We start from the raw sequence: 21,823 nt of genomic DNA on the forward strand, positions 1-21,823 counted from the left end.
CAAAGCTGTCTTATCAGAGACGAGCAGTTCAGAGTTGGGCTATCAGACTCCTTCTCCCCCAGGAACCAGGCGCTACGTGGGCTGGCAAAGACACGTCAGGCACTGGAAGTGAGCGGCCTCTGCTAGGACTCAGGGAGGCACCAGAGAATGAGTGGAGGAACTGACCAGGCATGTCACTTCACTAATTCAAGTTAATGATCTCTAAAATCAATTTATGCAAGTTCAACTGGCAATGAAATCTTCGTCTAAACCACTTACCGTTGCTGACATCTGATTTATCAAGCACTCTTCCTTGAAGCACAAGGATGCCATTTCATCCAGCTGCTGCCGATGGGCCCGAATCATAGCCTGTCTGGTTAAGATAAAATATATCCTTGGTTACACAGCCTGCTGCACTACCTTTAATTGCTACCGAGCTCCAATTAGCTTTTAAGAAGGAGGAAAACCCAGAGTAAGCCTTGCTTAAAACCCAGAGTGAGCCTGTGGTCCCTGGCATTCAGGAGGTAAGTGAGGTGATTCTCCCCTCTGCTCTGCTCTCCAAGTACTATGAGGGGAAATAGCCTCAAGTTGTGCCAGGGGAGATTTAGGCTGGAGATGAGGAGAAAATTCTTTACTGAAAGGGTTGGTGGCATTGGAACAGGCTGCCCAGGGACACGGTTGAGTCACCACCCCTGGAGGTCCTGAAGAAACATGTACATTCAGAACTTAGTACCACAGATTACTGGCGAAATTTAGTACTAGCTTAAAGGTTGGACTAGTTGATCTTAGATGTCTTTCCCAACCTAAATGATTCTTTGATTCTCGTGAGACCCCTCCCCCTGGAGCACTGTGTTCAGCTCTGGGGCCCCCAGTATAAGGAGGACACAGAGCTGTTAGAGAAAATCTAAAGTTCCCCGAGGATGCTCAGAGGGCTGAAGCAGCTCTCCTGTGGAGACAGGCTGAGGGAGCTGGGGGTGTTCAGCCTGCAGGAGAGAAGGCTGCAGGAGACCTCACTGCAGCCTTCCAGTGCCTAAAGGGGGCTGCAGGAAAGCTGGGGAGAGACTCTGTCAGGAGGTTGAGTGATAAGACAAGGGAAATGGCTTTAAACTAAAAGAGGGGAGATTTAGATTAGATGTTAGGAGGAAATTCCTCACTCAGAGGCTGGTGAGGCCCTGGCCCAGGCTGCCCAGAGGAGCTGTGGCTGCCCCATCCCTGGCAGTGCCCAAGGCCAGGCTGGATGGGGCTTCGGGCAGCCTGGGCTGGGGGGAGGTGTCCCTGCCCATGGCAGGGGGGTGGAATTAGGTGGTCTGTAAGGTCCCTTCCAACGCAAACCATCCTGGGATTCTATGAAGTGCACACCAGTGCTCCTTGAAGAGCAGTAGACTGTGCTGGTTCTGGGTCAGGAAGGCCTTGCTGACTGAGGAGTGCATCTTGGTGCTGCTTTTTACCACAGGGAAATGGAGCAGCAAAAGATGTCTGGTAAGACTGTGAGGTTGTAAGCCATTTTGGTGAAAAACAGGCATGGTGGGAAGGTAGTGCTCCTGTTCCTCTCTGTAAGTTCCTCTGGCCAACAATGTATTTTCTGTCCTATGAATGCAAGCCAGTCCTCAGGAGCTGACAGAGGCAGCTCTATATCCAGATCTTCAGTGCCTGACTAGCTGCCCTAGCTGTTTTCCTTTCTGCACAGATGCAACAGCTATCACCTGCTTTTTGATGAGAGGTTTTGATATATTTTAGGTACTTTACAGCTTACAGGAACCAATTAGTTACTGAGAATTTCAGCTTATGATATAATATTAATTCCTGTAACATTATCTTAGGAAACTCTAATAGAATAATTGGCTTCCTGTGAGATTTTAAAATATCACTAAATAACAGGCAATTATATATTTATACAAGATAATGAGTATAAATCATCATTAATCTCATTAAATAATTATTTCATAGATTGATTTCCCATCAGTTTTTAAAGTGCATATGAGCATGATACACAAATAAGGGCAGATCTACCCAGTATGTCTAGATTTTCTAAGCTTCGTGAGAAACTTTAGCAAAGAGCAAGACTTACTGTGCCTTTTCTAGGGCCTCCTTCTGCCATTTTCCCACCTCAGATACACCACTCGGAGAGCTGACGTTGGAGGGACTGTTTGCATTTGCTAATGGCTTAGTATCTTTGGTTGCAGATCCTGAATCTGCAACGAAAGCCTCTTGTGTAAAAATAGTCTGCATCAATTTGCACTTAAGCAACCCTATTTCCTCACTGCTGAAGGATGACTTGGCTGGCTCTTCAGAATGACTGAGGTCCTCATTCCTCAGTCCTGACTTGCGCTGCAGCAGGCTGCTTTCTTGAGAGTGGGACTGGACTGCATAATCTGTATTTCCCACAGTGAGTAAACATGATGCACCTGAAAAAAAGCTCTTTTCAGGTATCTCAGCATTTCTTTCCCAAGGCTCAACATTCAGTCCTTGATTTGAGTTCGGTTTTCCTGAATTAATGGTATTCCCTTTAACATCAGCGTCAGGCTGTCTGCCGTCTGTGTACTCCTTGCACTTTTTGTTACCAAGAAACAAAGCACCCTCTCTCTCTCCCCTGGATTCTGTGCATTCAGCTGTGGATGCTTCTGCCAGGTCATTTCCAATGAGGGAGCTGGGAACGACTCCTGGATTTGATGAACCTGAGCGCAGAAGGCAGCAGCACGGCTTCACACCACAGCAGCCAGGAGAGAGCCACCTGTCCCCTGCCTGCGGGCAGCGCTGCAGGGCGCAGTGTCTTCCACCACGACGCACTTGCTCGCCCAGCTCCAGCATGCTGTCTGTCAGAGCTCTGCTTCTGGTGCACTGCCAGGCCTCCTCCTCAAACCTCTTCTGGGGCCTGTGTATGCTCCTGCCCAACAGCTGTTTCACACGGGGGGACTTTTCTTGGTTAGAAGAAACGTTCTCTGCATCCGCTGTTTCCTCATAGTCAAGAAGGGGTACCGGGAGAGGAGCCACAAGCTCAGGTGTGAATTCTGAGGAACAACTGGGAGATCCACAACAGTTAACATCATTTTTTCTAGCTTTCCATTTAATGTCTCCTGCAACGGCAGCCTGTCCATCCAGAGCAGATTCCTCCTTCTCCTCACGCTGGTGAAGAATCTCTTTGCACTCTGGTGTTCCTGATTTCAATACAGGGGAAGAATATGAGTTTGAAGTATCCTTTTCTGGAGTCAAGGTGACTTCACTGGAGTAAACTGAACACCTGTGTTTGGATTTGTATTGTTTGTCATCAGCCAGGAAATCTTGGCTATTTTTCCAGTTACAAGCAGAATCTTCTTGTAAGCAGCAAGGTTTTTCCGCAGTATTGCTTGAGGAGGACTCCATAGCTAAGTCATAGCTCCAGTCTGATGGAGTTTTGCTGCAGCCTGCATTTTTAATGGATTCCTCCATCTTTGGGCTGCCCTCACTACAATCCCAGCTGTTGTCTAGTTCATGTTCTTGCGAGTGCATTGCATATTTAAAAAATAAATCCTGTCGCTTTTGACCTTTTTGCTCTTCCTCAGTTCCTTGTTCTCTTTGATGAAGGAAAAATGAATGTTTACTGCATTTGTTGGTGTTTCTTCTCTTCACATTGTTTTGACTGCAGACAGGTGAGAAAGAATCTTCACTGAAATCACTGTCATCAAGATCTTCCAGCTGCATCCCCTCTTTGCTCCGTGCTTCTGTGGGCGTAAGGCTCAGCTCCTGCTTCACTTCAATTTCCTGGGGCTTATATTGTGTTAAAAACCTCTCCAGAGGCTGGTAGTTCAGTTTGTGCTGTAGAATAGGTGGCTGCTGAAATTGCTGGTGATAAAGGCGTAAATGTTCCTCCCTTTCCTTCTGAAATGGAGACAGATTTGTCCAGGTTTCAACGCACGGTTTAGCAAAGGTGTTTCCCCATTCCTGCCTGCTGTCAGAAGGCAGATTTCCATCTCCAAAGGAAAAATCATCTCTAGAAACAAGCTGTTTCTGCACAGGTTGCACTGTCTGGACTTTTAGGCACTGGACAGGTGGTCTGTCTTGCATGTACTTATCTCTTTGGCCACTCTCTTTTGTTTCTGCTGTACCAGTGTTTCTGATGACAAAATCCTTCGCAGTGGGGTTCTTTTCAGAGTAGGGGGACAGATCATCAGTTTTCTTCTTCAGGGGATGTCCTATCCGTAAGAATCCCTTAACTGGACTAGTGTGGTGGAACCACAGAGAGCTGGGACTTCCTTTGTAGGCATGTCCTTTGTTGACTCCCCTGGGGGTAGAGGTAAAAGGGACACTGGGTGGCTGGAGCGCTGCAGGACACGTCTTTGTTTTTGTAGCACTCGAAGGGTGCTGGAGACCTAGCTTTACTTTCTTTGGAGAGCTCTTTTCACCAGGTGGCACAGAGGGAGAGTTTTGGACACGTTTTGGAGATACGTTTCCAGCTGTCCGACGTCTGTTTGTGACAGGGGTAGAACATTTAATCCCTTTCTTCAGCTCTTTAACCCTGTAAAATGAGATTGGCTTGAGATGTCATGCTTTCAGATAAATAACATGTCTTCAGAACAAACTAATACAGACTAAACACTGAAGTCAATGTCATGATTTCTCTTTTAATTATCCGTGATCCAGGCAAGCATCAGAACACCTCTATCAAAACACCTGAACTTCTGGAAAGGTCTGTAGCAGTGTTTTGAAGTGCTTCCTTGAACAGTGCATGACAGGTCAAAGGAGTGAAGATGGCCTCTATTTCAGTGGAATTGGGTTTCATTTCCATGCTTTATAATGCTGCATGGCACAGTGCTATCTCAAAACAAACCAGTGCTCTCCACAGCACATTGTGTAGTCCCACAAGACACGAACTAGAGCTTTTGGAAGTAATTGCAGTAGAGCTAATTAGCTCATGTGACATGTGTACAGGGCTATACTGTTCCTGGATCAGACCCATCAGTGCAATTGCGAAGGGCTGCTTAACTGGCATCACCCTGTCCCCTACATTGTTTCCTTCATTCCTCTTCTCCTTAAGCATCTCTTGTCCTCTTAACCCCAGCATTGCACAGCCTGCAATCTATGTCCTCCTGTGTAGGAGGGAGGGTGAAGGACTCGAGCATGTTTGAGGCAGAACTACAGTACAAAACAAAGCGTGTGAGCGATGAGGTTAGCAATGCTGCAGTTAAAGGGAGCACAGTGATATTTTCACCACTAAAAGCTGTTATCAGGAAGGATTTACAAGACCTGGAGAATTTCAAGACCCAGTGTAAGAGTGGAACAGGTAAGGCTTTTATTGCTTTGTGAAAATTGCATTTCCTACTTAAGTCAACATTTCCAACACAACTACAAACATTAAACCATACTTTTTTCTTGGTGTTTTTCACTTTGGCAAGATTAAGATTCATCACCTACCTGTCAGCATATCGTAAAGTGTTCAGGGTATGCTCTGTAGCCATGTGGCTAGGTGATACATTGGCTATCATACACGTCTTGGAATTGCCAATGAAAGAATCCTTTAGTACCTAGGATTAGAAGGAAAAATAAGTTTAAGATTCTTAGCAAGTCATATATTTTCTTAAACATATGCTAGCTCTTATGTAACACAAAATATGAAGAGGGTTGGAATTGGGTGATCATTAAGGTCCCTTTCAACCCAAACCATTCTATGATTCTATGGAAGTGATTTACTTTACCTCAGAACTTCTGAAAAGTTGGGCTAAGCCATCTTGCATTTCCTGTAAATTAACGATGGGCACAGAGGCAGTTTAACAACTCAGGCAGGTGATGCATAGTAACTGCCTCTTTTTTTTTTTTTTTTTATTTTATTTCTCGTCTCAATTCATCTTGCCATTCTTTGTTTACAATTTAAAATCATTATGAGTGTTAATCAGTGCTGTGAACAAGACAGGTGTCACAAGGGTGCCCATATGCTTTATTCCTCAAAACATATGTTACAACTGCAGTGAAGAAATGTTGATCAGAAATCCTGTGACTGTTAACTGCACAGAAGATGCAAGACTGGTTATGGAGTAGGTGGAAATGGATGGAACTCTGAAAGACTTTGTTTCTGGAGTTATACACAACATGAATATCCGGTTATGACTAGTCCATAGGGTTCTTCATATAAGAATTCACTCAGGACAATGAAGATTCAATCCCAGAATTCGGGAGTTAGGGCATTTTTGGGGAAGCTAGGTTTCTGTTTGTTTGTTTGCTTGTTTGTTTTTAACTACCATGCTAGTCCCCAGGACTTACTGGGTGAGGTGGCAGTTGGCCTCAACCCTGTGAACATCTTCAACATTATTTTTTGGAAGAGTTATGCATTGTTCTCTCTCTCTCTCTTTTTTTTTTTTTTTTCTTTTTTTTTCCCCAAGGGTTTAATAGCAGTTACGGAATCATAATGTTTTTTTTTAATTTTCATTTTGTCCTCACCAGTGGAGTATCTACTACCATTGCCTTTCTGCCTCTTTTACCTGAGTTAATTTGCTTTGCCGGAAAGGTGTATGTGCATGCTCCTGATCCAAGGCCCGAATGCATTCCTTTAGCTATAAAAGAAAAGCAAAATGGGGAAAAATATTTCAGTGACACACTGACAGTAACACTGAACTGAATTGCATCAAATCTTACCTATGAATTTACTATTTTCCTCATGCACTTTAATTCCTACAGTGTCCCTCACAAGTGGAATTTGTTGCTGACACAGCGATGAACGGCTTCAGCCTAGTTCAGGCATTGGCAGCAGTTTAGCTGCATTCAGAGAGCAAAACTGCAGCACAGAGCATCCCCAGCCCAGCCTGCAGGTTCTGTGGGCTATATAAAACATATCCAAAAGTCTGGGTAAACACAGAAATGTTCAGCACACACAGAGCTCCACACTACTGTGGGCCTGCTGCTGCCTGCACCATAGCTAACTAGTTTTTAGTCAGATTGGGTGTACACCAGACCAGGCTGCACCTTGCATGGCAGGTGTACGCTGCATTCATAGACCTGTGACATCCTAAGAACAGAGCTTTCTGAACTTTATCTCTTATAAATTCTGTTCTTCTAAAAGAAATTCTCCCCTTTCTGAAAATATAACGAAATACTACTGTTTGGTTAACAGCAGTGCAAATTTCTTGTGCCACTCTGGCAATATTTAATATTTTCACAGCAGAGCTACTATGAGCTAAACAAAAGCTTATTTCTTCCTCCCCATACTGCTTCTAATCTGCAGTCTAGATATTCCATCCATGCACACTGTAAGTGTGGGTATGCTGGGCTGTGTTAGAAGGTGGCTGATCTCTTTTCTCTTCACACGAGTGCAAAGCCCCAAACCCCACCAGCAGGAAGAACATGAACCAACACCAGTTAGCTGTGGGGGGAGCTGGGTTCCAGCCCAGTTTAAGGCCCTGCTCAGAAGGCAGTACAGATGCAGGTTGTCTATATAAACACTTCAACGTGGGCCTTTGAGAGGCTAGTAAATAAGAGCTATACACAAAACTTCAATTAAAACTAGCAAAAAACATGCTGCTAGCTACACCCATGCCTTTCACAAAACACATCAGATGTTCTCCTTGTTAGCAACCATCAACAGAGGTAGATGGTAGTCCTGAAGAAACATCTTGCTTTATTACCAGCTTTGGAAAAAGATGTCATTTTCAAACAGAGATATAACTTTTTTTCCATGTTTCCACTGGGATAAGCAGAACAGCATCACACTGCATATCAAGCCTGAATGCTCTCTAAAACCAGCAGAAGTGGACTGCATAGCCACAAGACAAGTCATTCATAAGATTTATCATGGGAAAAATAAGCAGATGACAGTATTGTCATGGTGATGCTGATACTAGCATGAAGCAGCCTTCCCACATTTAAAGGAACAATACCCACTTAAAATTATACCTTTTTCCTTTCTTTTACCACGCTTTATTAAAAATCACACCTCTAGCAATATCAAACTATTGTAACGTTTTATCCTGCTTCTCATAATTGCAGTATATGAGTATCTTCTATCTGAAACCACCACAAATATTTAGACTAATAGCAAAATATAAACTTTCTGTATTTTAAGGCTAGAAGAGAACATTATGATCAAGAAAGACAGAGCTAGTTTTCACAGGCTGTAGACTTATCCAACGATGCCTTTTATAGTTAATTCAGCCACTACTTCTAGACGGCCTAGGTACTTACTCTTCAAAAGCGCACACACTGATTTTAAAGTTCCTTTTAAGACAGTCTCACAAACCCACATAAAGCCTCAGTCCTCAGGAATTGTTTCTGTTCAGGTCCTGATTCCCCATGACTCTATTATTCATCAGTAAGTACTCAAGAAAGCACGAAGTATGCAAACACATTCACTTTACAAGCTACCTCCCAGTATTGAGTGCTAATATTCCACAGCAGGATGGTCTTTGTGCAAGAGAAGCTCTATCCATTCTCAAAACAGAGCGAGCCACCTATTTACTGCATGCTAAAAGCGTATACAATGTATGGCTGTGTACAGCAACTTCTGCACTGCTGACTCATACTCACTGATTGCAAATCACCTTCATCTCACTTAGAGAAGTCCTCAGTCATCAGTGAGCTTTGTTCCTTTGAATTAAAGGAGGTGCAAAGTCTTCTGCAAAATTTCTATTAGAAGTGCTTCTGCGGTCTATTAAATAGCATTTTTCTGCTCCTTGTCCCTCTTAACATATTTGTGTACATTTATAAGAAAAGATGGTTTGTGTTAAGAATGCATTATTTCCTTTTTCTCCCACATCTGCATGCTAGTCCCTGGGCTCTTGAGCATTTAGGCCCTTTGCTCCTGATTTGATAGAGAAGTCTGAGTTCAAGTGGCGAAATAAGCAAAAGGAACAGCAGATGTGCTTTTATGAAACATATATGGTAATCCCAAACCAATATTCTCTGGAAGTAAAAGGGACAAACTTTCTACATAAAATATGAGACACTTGGCATACTATAAGCAACATTTTCTATACTGTGTTTACCCAACTGGCTGTAAGAATCAATCAAAAAGACTTTATTTTCATCACAAAATGTTTCCCCTCTTAAATTGTCAAATTAACTGAGACAAATTAAACTGGAAAAACTTAGCACTCTGGATATTTTTTGCCCTCCATTAAATCCATATACATATTATTCCATGCTTCATTTTTATCCAAAAATCAATTAATTACAAAATCCTCCTCAGACATGCTAGTAGCTTACTGCTAAAAGACTTTGGTTTATTTCTGCTCCTTCCATTTTTGTTTGTCGATCTGAGTCTCTGGCATCAGCTGCCCTTTCACTGCCAGCCAAGTCAATGAATGATATCCTAGAGAAAAAAAAAAAACAAAAACACACACACAAAAAAACAAGAAAGTTGCATTTAGCTTAAGGGCTTCTTTTTTTTTTTTTTTTCCCCCTATTTCCTCCCCCCCCCCCCTTTTTTTTTTTTTTTTATAAACAACAGAGAAGCAACACTTGAAATCTGAAGAATGATTAGCAATAACTGCCTTTGAACAAAGAGAAACGCCTGCTGGAAGTATCTGAAGCATCAAAATAAGCATAGCAGCAGAAGAGTGTCAGAGCATTCTGGCACTAGGACAATCATAACAGAAAGTAAAATTGTTGATGAATGTGCTTGACAGTTTAATGTGCTCGACAGTTTAATAGATAAGCTCTTTAAAGTGTAGCACATTCGTTATTCTGGATAATCACTCTGTTTGTAGCTTCCCAAGAACACAGTTAAAGAAATTGTAAATTTATTGATTTTTTTTTTCCCCAAGTAAAACAGACAACTGCCACATCAAATGCAAATTCAGGGCAATAAAAACAGATTGCTGGTGTAGTAAATAATACTCGCAGCTTTCTGTGCTCCTTTTCCCTTTCTTCCCCAAAACTCCATTAATCCTTCTCACATTCACTAGCTCTGTGTGCCAGCTACTGAACTGACTGTTGCACCATATCTTCATTTTTGTCCTCCTATTTCTGGAAGAGCTCTGACTTCTCTTACAGACGTATTTTGAGATCCCTTCCCCACTGCAATTCCACCTCGTTTTCAGAAAAAAAAAAAAAAAAAAAAGGCACACATGCCACACCTAAATAACCACATACCCTTCTAATTCTGAACTGCCTGGTCTGCCTTTTCCTCTCTTCACTATTTGTGGCTCTTCCATTTTGCCTTGTATTTAAAATAAGATCCTGTGAAACAAGACTGCATTGTAGTTGCTGGAGGGGTGTGTCAACACATTTTTTTGACACTCAGCATCGATACCTACACCTATTTCTCTAGGTCTCTCTCCTCAGACCTATTTCTTGGGGTTGTTTAGTCTGGAAAGATGATGATTGAGAAGAGACACAATTGCAGTTTTAATGGCTGCTACAAAAGGAAGTAAGCTGCTCTTTTTGTCTGGTGCAGATGGCATCAGAGTCACGTTCTCAAATTATCAGAGGTTTAGATGAGGTACTAGTATTCCTCTGACCAAAGGTAAACATCTGTAATGGAATCATCTCCACCTGGGCTAGTCACCCCAGGCTCTCTTTGTAGTCAATTATAGACAGGGGAGAAGCGCTTTTATGTCAGATGGATTTGCCCCTGTTTTTGGTGACTATGCAGAATGGGATGAACTGGATCCCAGAAATGACTTTATTTACACTGACTTCAAAGGTGATGAGCTCACATGTGGATGTCTCCACTGTAGACGTCTACCTTTGGGCAGATTCATGCCCCAGACAGGAAAAGCATTTTAACACTGAAGATGAAGGGATGGATTTGGTTGACAAATTTCTTCGCTGGAAAATTTTACAAGCAAGTTTGACAATCCTCTCACAGCTGTGAGTTAAGTACAACACCTTGGAGCAGAGAAAGGACTATGAAACTTCATATATTCCCTTTGAATTTTATCTCCTGATTTAACTCACAGATGCCACAAACTCAATACCTCCTCTTGGTCTTCCTCCCTGATGTCCCTGAGGTTGATCTCCTCATCAGTCCTGAGCAGTCCCAGTTCTAGACTTACCTTCCAAATGTCCTGTTGGCTGTGTCTTTAATTTGGATTTGGATGATAGCATGAGATCGAGAGGAATCCGAGTTGACTCCAGTAGCTCCTGTGCTACGTTCTTTCCCTCCCTTCAAAATCACCTGCAAAATAAGGGGGACAAAATCCAAGCATGAGGGAAATAAAGCACAGTCTGTCAGAAAGAGATTTTGCCCTCATAAGATGAAGTTGTATTAGGAGCAATACTTCATTACAGCCTTGAAATGTTGGTGCAAGGGAGATGTTGAGTAAGACCGGATCCCTTCCAATGTTTCTGTCAGAACTTTGGATATGGATTTGTTTGCAGTAACACTACTGAACTTAGGGAGTATACTGCAGATAAGAAGTTGTTGCATTGCGCACTCGTTCTGATTTGCAAAATATCTAGACTATAAAACCAAAAAACAAATGTATGGAAGAAAAGAAAAAGATTGCAGAGATAATCTAAGAGATTTGTGGGATTGACAAATTCCCCCTCCCTTCTCATGCACTAGGATGGGTACTGTTATCCAGAAAATTATATAAAAATGCCAAAACCTTTCTACATCTCAATAACTAAAAGAAATTATACTACAGGAGTAAGGAACAAAGTTAAGAGATCAAGAGCAAAAGAGCAAATGCTCTTTCAAGATCTAACTCTGGATAATTCATTTTTGCAAACTTCTAAGGACTATTGCTAGAAGTCTAGCAGCAGCTGCAGCAGGACATTCATAAAACAGAGTCATTAATTTTGCTTCTGGTTTTAAGAACAAATTTAAATATTATCTACCAAAATCAATATGTTCTCAGTTGACAGATGTGCATTATTTATGCCTTTCAGTGGCCAGTTCTCAAACAGTAACCTAACCAACTGCTGCAGCTCCCAAGCACTATGTTAGTGCTAAATGCAGCGATTTTCTGAACCAAAGCCAACATCAATGAATATTTAATAACTAAGGATGTATTCAAGACTCTTCCCATGTATCTGCTGCAGACAATTCAGAAGCTTTGAGTCAAGCTAGTGACATTTCTGTGTTCAAAAGGGCCTATGGACAATATAAAATTAGTTCTTTGCTGAGATACCTATGAGAATAAAGTCATTTAATAGCTCTTCTCTGTGTGCAATGTGATAATATAGAGGAATGTGTTAATCAACCTCATAGCAAATTTACACTCTAATTTACAGAAGCATCGCCAGCATGTCCTGAAGCTTGGAGTTAATGAGGATAAAGAACAAAGTTAAATGGAATATAAGTAAGAACACCGTGCCAATTTTAATGAGTCAATTACACTATCAGGCGCTTGTAATTTACAGTTCCTTACTGAGAAAGGAATTAAGCTGTTCAAACTTAAGTTAAACAGAAGACAGATTTAGCCAGCTTGCTTGCTGCAGGACAGTGCAGAAAATTTCCCAGTGCTCTTGCTGGGCTTAGCCAGACAGGGAAGGAAAACCAAAGCTTTGCTTGTGCTGAATGTCAGCTACTGTTTAAAGATCTTAATTTTACACAGCTGCTATTACCCATCATTTTCTAAGCATTGTCTAAATCTTCACTTAGCTCAATATTTCTTAAGTATTTTCTGATTTTTAGTTCTATTAATTTACAAATTTCTATCTTTTGTCCCACTCCCATGTATCTTTTATACAGAAATGTTCAGAGAAGCCAAAGAAGTCACACTAGGAGAAATACAGAGATCCACCTTACAGCATCCCTTGCTGGAATGTTATTTAATTTCTGGAATAGTGACAGCAATCTGTTTCTTGGCAAAGATCTTTCCATAAGGAGTGGCAGCAGAAGCAACAGCTGCAGATCAACAGCTTGTGTGTCGCTAACACAAGTCACGCTGACCCACCATGCTTACTTATTAAGGAAATATTAACAGTGCTCCTCCGCGTTCTGCTTGAGTTTACTAACTTCAGAACCTTAAAAAGAAGCATCCACATGTATGACACAACAGTTAACAATGCTCTCTGCAAATGACTTATCTCACAAATCCATAAATAAGGCTGCAGAAGACAAAATAATGACAAATATTGAGGTTACCTCCAAAAGTAGGTCTACAGAGTCCACCTGGACCTCCCGGAGTCCAACTATTTGAACAACATGTTTGCTATCTTCTCTTGCAAACAGTCTGAAAATGAAACATCACAGAAACGAGATTTTTGAACTCCTAAATAGCAGCAATGAAAATACACTCCAGCGCTATGAGCCTATATAAAAAGAACAATCAAGACTACTGATTAAAGGAGAGCTATCACAGTCATTTATTTAATTTCAGACATAAAGAGCTATTTCATTTTCAGTATCTACCACTGAAACTTCACTGTTAAAGAGAAAGTAGCACTGCATTTCTGCCAGTTCAGGAATATAATCAAGCAGAGAAGTAAATTACCACGTCTACCTTTTAGAGTTCCTGTCTCTCCTCGAACTGCATCTTAGACCTTCTGTAGGAAGTTCAGTCTGTATAAGTCATGCTCTGTTCAAGTTCCCAAGATTTTTGCACAGGCATTTGAAGCAGCTCCCATAGCCATAGAGTCAGAGTCCAGAACAACTCTGCCATGAATCACACAGAAGCGGTACTGTATATTGGAAGAATACAGGCATGAGCCTCATGGAAGGAAGCTTAATCTCCTCTTTCAATGACATGTAGTATACCTGGCTTACTCTGACTCTGTAGAACTGCTTTTAAATCTTGTGCAAAAATTGAGAACTTGAATAGATGTTCACTCCCTAAGGCAGAAAGCCTCCCTCTTGAGTCTGCCAGTGTGCACTCAAGATACTGCTTTCTAGGATGCTAAAGGCCTCCAGATGACAGGGAATGTTCCTTCAAGACCACTCTGAAAAGATTTCACTGCAAAAATCTTAACTGACTGTTGTATTCAGAGTTTTCAGCCACAGTGCTTTTTTTACACCGAGCATGTACTGAAATGTCCTGGTTTCCATTTCAGATGAAGCTCCTCTAAGCGAGTATGCATCCATCTGAACAAATCTGGGGCTGAGGCGCTACTGCTGAGGGTGGTGGCAGCATCACCTGCAGAGGTGCACTCAGTAAAGGAGCTCAGTAAAGTCCTCAGCAAAGGACTCTGCAGTGTCAAGCACAAGTGGGTCCTTGACAGCACATTCCAAGATAGCATTGGCTGGAACTGCAGCCCCACTGGCACAGCAAGAGGAAAAGGCAGGGGTTATGTTTGAGGAGGGAGAGATATGGACTCCACAATGGCTAGCATCAGAACTTCTGGTCACAAGAAGGCTCTTTTTCTACCTATGGGATGTTCAGCTATTATATTATTGTAGTGTAAGCAAAACCGTATGAGTTTATATCTCAGTCACAGGTCCTTATTCGTACTTATTTTTGTCCCAAAGCAATACAAACTAGGTGTCCTGTCAATGCAACAGTATTTAGTGCCAGTTTCTGCCTTCCTGTAAGTATGTGTGATTTCCTAAGAACAACCCTAATTAAATAGATAACAACTTATTATACATGGTAATACGCTAGAGGTAATCACATGAAACAGTAACAAACTGATTTATAAACAGTAACCAACTGATTCATAACCCTGGGTTTATAGCAGTACATTTTTTTATTTCAATACCTCTTCCTTCCATTTAGCAGGTCATAAAGCTGTCCACAGTAGATTTCATAAAAGCTGATCAAAACAAGTAGATCCTTCCTTGACTGTGATGCTTCCAGATGTCTGAAGATGTCCTTGGCAGCCAAGGCATAGAGTCCTGGGTTCCGGTGAGTACCTATCATAGTGTAAGTCTTGCCAGCACCAGTCTGCCCATATGCAAAGCAGGTTGCATTGCCTCTGTAAAGATAACCTATATTTTTAGTGCCACACCTGATTTATTCAAGTCTATTAAAAGAAATTCTGCAATGTCAATCTTTCTCTGTATATAGCAGGCTCTTAGTAAGGAGGTTTGGTTTGCTTCCCCACCTGGGAAACTGAAAAACACTTAACAGTGATTACCAAGCATGTCCTATGGAGAGCTGGTGTGTCACAGAGTGCTGGCTCTCTTCTTCCTTTTTTTTTTTTTTTTCCAGATGCCAAAAATACATTTAAGGAAGCTAAGAATTCAGTATTATTCTTCCAGCTGTTTAGATGCTGTGGAGGTATTGTAGGGTTATGAATGGGAATGCTACAGCTTATGAATCACAGAGAAAAAGGCCTGTGACGTGAGATGCAAATCAGCCACAAGTCAGGTTTTGTATCAACACACATTGTACTTATTGAAGATTAGCACTATATATTAGCACTATAAGTAATTTACTGAGTGAGATTAGTTTGTCTTGGACTGCAGTCCAGCATGCAGCTAATTCAATCTAATGGCTTGTTGCTGATGAGGGGAAGGTCTTGATCTTCCATTCCTCTGCTACCAGCTGTGTGACCTGCCCTACTGACCTGCTCTTCCTCTGTGCTGGCTCTGATGTTTGACTTTACTGCACTGACAGAGCAGAAAGCTTCTCATTTTCTTTGCAGGTTTATTTTCTGCAATTTCAATGGAGTAAAATAACTCACAGAGGATCATTAAATATGCTCAAATTGGCTTCACGTAACCTATGGGAATGTGCCCAGTAGAGGGGAAAGGAAGAGGATCAGCATCTTCCAGTGGCACGGAGCTGTTTGCTACACTCATTCCAGACAGTGTAACCACAAACTTTGCTTTTCACTTTTTCCTGATTGCTGCATCTTTGTCATCATATCACCTTAACATTACAATGGCAATGCATGTACAATGTCAAGTAGGTCTCAGGATACAGCTCTGCAGCACTACATGTTCATATCAGTTGAGGTTACTGCTTGCCTATTTCCCCATCCTGGCTCTTGTACAAGCATTGGACCCACAAGTGTGAGGTGAACAGACTTAGAGCTGAATCAGCCAAAAAAGAAATGCTACATAACAAATGATTTATTCTCCCCCATACTCTGAAAAAAGACTTTTTAGCTGACTCAGTACTTCCTGGATGCAGAGAATTGGGTAAAAATGTAGGACTGCAATGGGTGAACAATTTCTTGGCAGCTTAGATTGCAGAATTAGCTCACTGGGGGGTCAGACAAGAATCAGTGAGAAGGATGTAGCAGAACAGATAGAAAAGTTACGGAAATTTGAGAAAAAACAGGATGGCTCTTTTGGTAGCATTATTGGATTAGCTGTAATGTGAAATCTGCTCTTAGTGATTATTATTATGCAGCAAGATATAAGCCTTATTCTCCTTTTTCACTTTCATTTTCTCAAGAGCATGATACTCTGTTTCTGATGATGATACTTGGTTATTTTCAGAACCAGTATGCTCCATTTTGTTACTTTTCAACATGGCTACATAATCCTTTCCTTCAATAATTCAAAAATGTTATTATATTCAAGCTTGTTACTTTGCAGGAAAATAAGATCACCTGTGTATAGCTACCATCTATTTCCCATTAATTAGGAAGTATGTAATTACAATTAACCCCCTGAACAAATACAAATCGATAAAATAAAAATAAAATGCAAGGTTATTAATATTTTCTATTATACAAATCAATAAAATAAAAATAAATCACGAGGTTATTAATACATTTCTATTGCCCTGTGAACTGTATAAATACCCGCACTATACAACACAGAAATCTTTGTTAGAGTGGAGATTAGATGTCAGAAATGCTGGCACCCACTTTTTGTTCTTGGTTGGTCACAGTGTCTTTGTTACAGCAGAGGCCCAGTTTTAACTTCCTCTGTGATTTAGATTTCTCACTGATGTGACAAATGTCTCCCCTGATTTACTTTGTCACAATTGCAATCAAAGACATTCTAAAAGGGAGAAGGCATGTGGAAAGGCTGAAATGAATGTATTTTTTTCAAAAGATGAAAGCAGACAAAGGAAAATTAAAGCAGCATATGAAACTGGAAAACAAAAAAGTGAGAAAATAATAAATGTAAGCACTGATGCCCTACCCGTTAAAAATATGCTGAATGAGAGGATGAGCTGTCTTCATATACACATCGTGATTGGTACATGACTCCCCAAAGACTTCATCAAAATAAAAAACATGCTGAAAAATAAACGTGATCTTTATATGAAAATGAATATGTTTCACTTCCCCTTCACCCCCATTCAAAGGCAAATTTAAATAACAGAAGTCTTTCCAGTGACTTTGTACAGGTTTGGATCAGGTCCAAAACAATCTAGCACATTAAACATACAGCATGACATATGCAGACCATTACGACTAATGAGGAGACTAAGGGTAGGAAAGGAAAAGGGAAACAAAGATGCCTTAATTTCCTATGACTCTGAAGCAGAACATACAACATTTCTGAAAGAAAAAAATGAAAGGAAAAAATGAAAGGAAAAAATGAAAGGAAAAAATGAAAGGAAAAAATGAAAGGAAAAAATGAAAGGAAAAAATGAAAATGTTAATTAAAAGAAACTCTCATCTATTCCTGAATCAGCCTACAGTTGTACAGTAACACTACAGGAGTAGAGAAGAGGAGAACTCAGAATTTAGCCCTCAGCTGTGACTGCCTCTGTTCTCCACACTTAAAATCTTTTTGTGCCAGAGAAGACAGAAGCTATTCCTAAGCAACGCCAGATTGTATTATCTCAGAAAGGGGCAAAAAACCCCCAAACCTCTCATACTCTAGAGCTGACCCAAAGCAGCAGTGTCTCTAGAAAGGCTGCAAGTACATTCATTATGGGCTTCTCTGAGGTTAAGAATGGCATTTGCAAGGACAGTAACAAACAAATATCACATTTTCGAAAGAGCCTCCATAGGCTGGCGTTTAACGTTGTGCTCTAACAATACTCTGCGATGTAAATTAAGGTAGTAGATCCCTCTGAGTGACAGTTGCTGTAATGATGCACAAACTAGCCAAGCTAGATGCATGCAGGTTAAACTGGGAAGTCTCACAGGTCAGGTGAGCTCTCTGAAAGGCCTGCAGCTTGATTCCCCTGGCCGTGGAGCTGGAGCATGAACCACCTCCCATCTGGTCTGCACCCCTTGGCTTCCCATCTACAGGAGCTGGAGGCAGGGAGAGCAGCCAGATTTGGAGGCAGGGAAATTCTCCTGGGTCCTTTGGAACAGAACAGCCTTCACCACAGTGTACTTTTGTTCGACTATATTGATTTATAGCAAAATGGCTTTTGTCATTACTGAGAGAACAAAAATAATTAGTGGTTATTTCAGCCCTGAGACACTAAGGCAATAAGCACTGCCTAGATGTCAAATACTGCTGCTCCCATAGAGGGAGTGGGGTGGAATTGCTGCATGTGTCACACCGTAAAAGGTGGTACATAAACCGGGCCTGAGAGAGCTGCAAACTCATTTTTTACTGGATACTCTGAACAGTTGTTCCCAGGAGCCAGGCTGCAAAAATAACACCCAGTAGAGTGAGCATGGCTTGCTGCTCTCTAGAAACTGTTCTGTTCCTGGTGCTGTCAGTCAAAACTTGGAATTTGAGCTATGACAGCATAAGGTATTTGGGATTTGGAAACAAAGACCAGAGGGGAACTTAATTTTCAAAAGCATTTGAGAACAAAGAAAGGGAGGGGATGAGGGTATACGTGATTAATTTAAAACAGAATTACAGTGCAGAGGTAGTGAAAAGGGAACTCCTCACTGAAGAGGAGACTCAGCAGCAGGCAATTCTCCTCCAGCAACAGCACATAGCAGAGGGTTTTATTTTGCCACATGCAAAGAAAGCTGCAAGAGACGTGCTTTTGAGGGATTAAAATTCTGGGCTCAGGTTTTCTGCCACAGGCTGGCATAAGTCAGGAACAATTCAAACATAGCAATGAGGAGCTGACAGAAGAGCTCACCATCCAGTTCAATGCAAGAAGCGCCCTTTTCAATAAGGGGAAAGCCCTTTTCTGTTTCCCCATTTTGAAATCCCAAATACAATCTGCTTTATCCCATCACGCAAGTGGCCCCTAAACACAAACTGCACGTGGAGCATGTTACCTGTAAGATATATTGGGTGAGGTCAACTGCCTCTTTCTTCTCATGAAGAAGTAGGGTTTCTTTATCTTTCACCGTGATGATATTAACCTCCCCGCGTCGCTCCTCTCTTAGGCCTAGGGGACGTTTTCGGACACACACTCTGATTTTCTCACTCTCTGTCCATGGAGTCTCTTTCTCTGAGGTACTGGATCTACAACAAAATTGTAGTTTTACACTTTAAAATCAGATAACAGAATCTAGAATATGCATAAATATGAGTTGGTTTCTTAGCTTTACCAGATAAAAGTTTACGTCTTTAAAGGCATATCAGGAAAAGCTCTCATTGTTACCCAGTTAAGTTTCTGCTGTTTTTTTTTTTTTTTTTTCTAAATAGACTAATACCTCTTGTGCATTTCTGCTAAAAGAACAGTTGTGTTTATACAGCTACATTCCTCAGCTTGTTACAGAACTGGCATATTTTCAGTTGCCCACAAACATCTGATTCAAGCTGGCATAATATCCAAGTTAACTTAATGAAATTGAATCTTGCTGAAATTATTTGCAGTCACACATAGTCATTTATGTACAGATAAAAGTATGAACAGATCTTGAGAGGAAAGGTGTATTATATTCAGTTGCTTTTCCTCTTTTACTCATACTTATCCTTTCTGTTTCACCCTGTCAAACAGGTTATGAGTTTAAACTAAGAAACACATGGCTTAAGCTAAGAAACAAGACAGTATCACTGTGTTCGTGCTCAGCTCAAAGAGAATTTGAAATATCGATCTCTTCGTTATCTCCCCTTTGGTCTTCTATCCAATTTGTTACTTTTATCATAAAAAAGTACATGGCTTCAAACCACAGGCAAAGTTCTCTTCTTGTGTTTTGCCAAGTCTACTTCAGCTCCCTTCCATACACTTTAGAAGTGTAAGGTCATTTAGTGTTTCATTGGTTAACCTGCTGTGTAAAGCATTTTGCAATGCAGCATACGCAATATGCTTGAATTCAACCAAAACATATTAATTCTGCCTTTCTCTTTTTCCATCTGTCTTCATACAAGCGAGTAACAGTTTTCAGCCTGGATTTGAACATCCATTTATTAGGAAAAAAGTCATTTTAATCGAGCCCTTAGTTGCCCCAAAGCAGTGTTTCTGCCATGCTATTCAAATGCCCTTCCAAAATCTCCTAACACAGAAAAAGAAAACTAACATGTAATAGCTGCCTGGTAAATGAAAACCAAAAACGCAGCAAGAGTACAAGTTACTTGATGTCTCATTACAGCTATAAACTCATCATATCATTCCTGCTCCATTGCATGACTCCTCAGAAGCAGACATCATGCAGATATAAATCTTAAGATGTGGTCTTCAAAGACTACACACAAGAAATCTTTATGGTAACTGGAGTCCCATTAATTTTAGCATGGCTTTCCTATGCAGACCAGGACCAGTCCTTGTACTTAGATGGAAAATTCCTTCCCCTCAGAAGAAAGGCTATGATACTTGAAATAAGATGCTTCATAATTTAGTGAGAGCTTATGGGTATCAGTAGGCACCAGATGTTGTCCATCAAAGGATCAGAGGCTCTGAAGTTTCATTCTCATGTCACCAGAGGCTGGACTTGGTGATCTGCAGAAAGAGCTGTGTTTTTTTTTTTTTTTTTTTTTTTTCTCTCTCTCTATGAGCATGAAGGAGAAAGGATAGATTGCAGGATTTGGAGAAAAGAAATCATGAATGCTTGGAGGTTCTGTTTATGATAGGAGAGGCATAGATTCTTTCTACGAGGTACCTTTAATTGACTATACTTTGTAGGGGAACAGAATGCATTTTAATTTTATATGATGGACCTCAAGTTTAGATTTGCTATTAACCTTTCTTAAAAACATTGTTATAAAATACAATTTCTACTTTATTATTATTAGAAAAAATAATAATCTCAAAACAGATCATTAAAAATGAGATTAAACAATAGGTCAGAAGAACAACTGTCTTGTCTGCTACTGTCATTTGCTGTGGACAAGTGAAAATTTATTAAACATATTATAAGAGCTCTTTTCTTTCTGCAATCTAACATCATGCCATTGTTTTCCAATGTTTCTTATAGATGAGACTAGACAGTGGGCAAATCACAAGGTGACATGGGCTTGGATTCACTGGAGGAGTTGGGCACTTGCAAAACAGGAATCAGACACCCAAGTGTCAGCAGAGTGGCCCCAGGCCTGGAATGCAGAACATGCAGTCTGTGGTCAAAAGAGAAGGAACTCAGGCGTGTCAGGAGCAGGATGCAGAAAGCCCATGAGATGAGCTTTTACACTGGGCAGAGAAGAATGTGCTTAGGAAAAAAAAGAACAAGGGAAGAAAGTGAGAACAATGGAGAACACGGCTCTATCACAGGATTTAAGATCTTGAACTCCTCTAGCTGAACCGTGAGGTTATATTTCATCACTTCTTACTTTCTAGCACCATGAATCCTGCCCTCTTTGTTCACCTTGCCTCAGCTGCCAGAGGAGACAGAGAATGCACTAAGATGCCAATACATTTAGGAGGTTAGTGCATTCCTCTGGAAGGTGGGAATGGTAGGAATTACTTCTTTCCAGCAAAGGGGAGTTACAAACCCAGATCTTTCATCTCACAGGTTAAGCACTCTCTCTAACCACTGTGCCACCTCTGTACTTTTCCAGCATGGTGACAGTATCTCTCTCTCTCTCTGCACAAACCACTGCACAAAGTTATCATTTCAAACCCTGCCATAACAGCATAACAACTAGATTCTGGTGGTATAGCTGCAGGGAGCTACGTGCTTCTGTTTGCTGAACCAGAACCTTCAAAAGGCTCACTGCAGGAACAGCTAGTGCCTGGATCCAAGGCAACTTCCAAACAGAAGCCTGATGGTGCTCTGACATAGTGGTATATCCCTAGACGCCTAAATAACAAATCCTGGGAGACACCTACTGAGTTTGAATGCTTTT

The 21,823-nt window shown here is 41.1% G+C and overlaps 1 protein-coding gene across 1 annotated transcript in view; it reads right to left on the reverse strand.

Annotated features, from left to right (window-relative positions):
* KIF24 (kinesin family member 24) overlaps window positions 1-21,823 on the reverse strand; it is a 32,064-nt gene that overhangs the window by 2,867 nt on the left and 7,374 nt on the right. The window contains exons 4-13 of the mRNA XM_032205296.1: window positions 18,877-19,066; window positions 16,871-16,968; window positions 14,527-14,742; window positions 12,977-13,064; window positions 10,938-11,059; window positions 9,145-9,250; window positions 6,429-6,500; window positions 5,368-5,477; window positions 2,048-4,471; window positions 259-352 (exon numbers count right to left, since the gene is read on the reverse strand). Of these exons, the coding sequence (XP_032061187.1) occupies window positions 259-352; window positions 2,048-4,471; window positions 5,368-5,477; window positions 6,429-6,500; window positions 9,145-9,250; window positions 10,938-11,059; window positions 12,977-13,064; window positions 14,527-14,742; window positions 16,871-16,968; window positions 18,877-19,066 (3,520 nt within the window). The remainder of the gene's footprint in view (window positions 1-258; window positions 353-2,047; window positions 4,472-5,367; window positions 5,478-6,428; window positions 6,501-9,144; window positions 9,251-10,937; window positions 11,060-12,976; window positions 13,065-14,526; window positions 14,743-16,870; window positions 16,969-18,876; window positions 19,067-21,823) is intronic.

The sequence above is a fragment of the Aythya fuligula genome, chromosome Z, assembly GCF_009819795.1.
Source record: "Aythya fuligula isolate bAytFul2 chromosome Z, bAytFul2.pri, whole genome shotgun sequence".
NCBI classification, from domain to species: Eukaryota; Metazoa; Chordata; class Aves; order Anseriformes; family Anatidae; genus Aythya; species Aythya fuligula.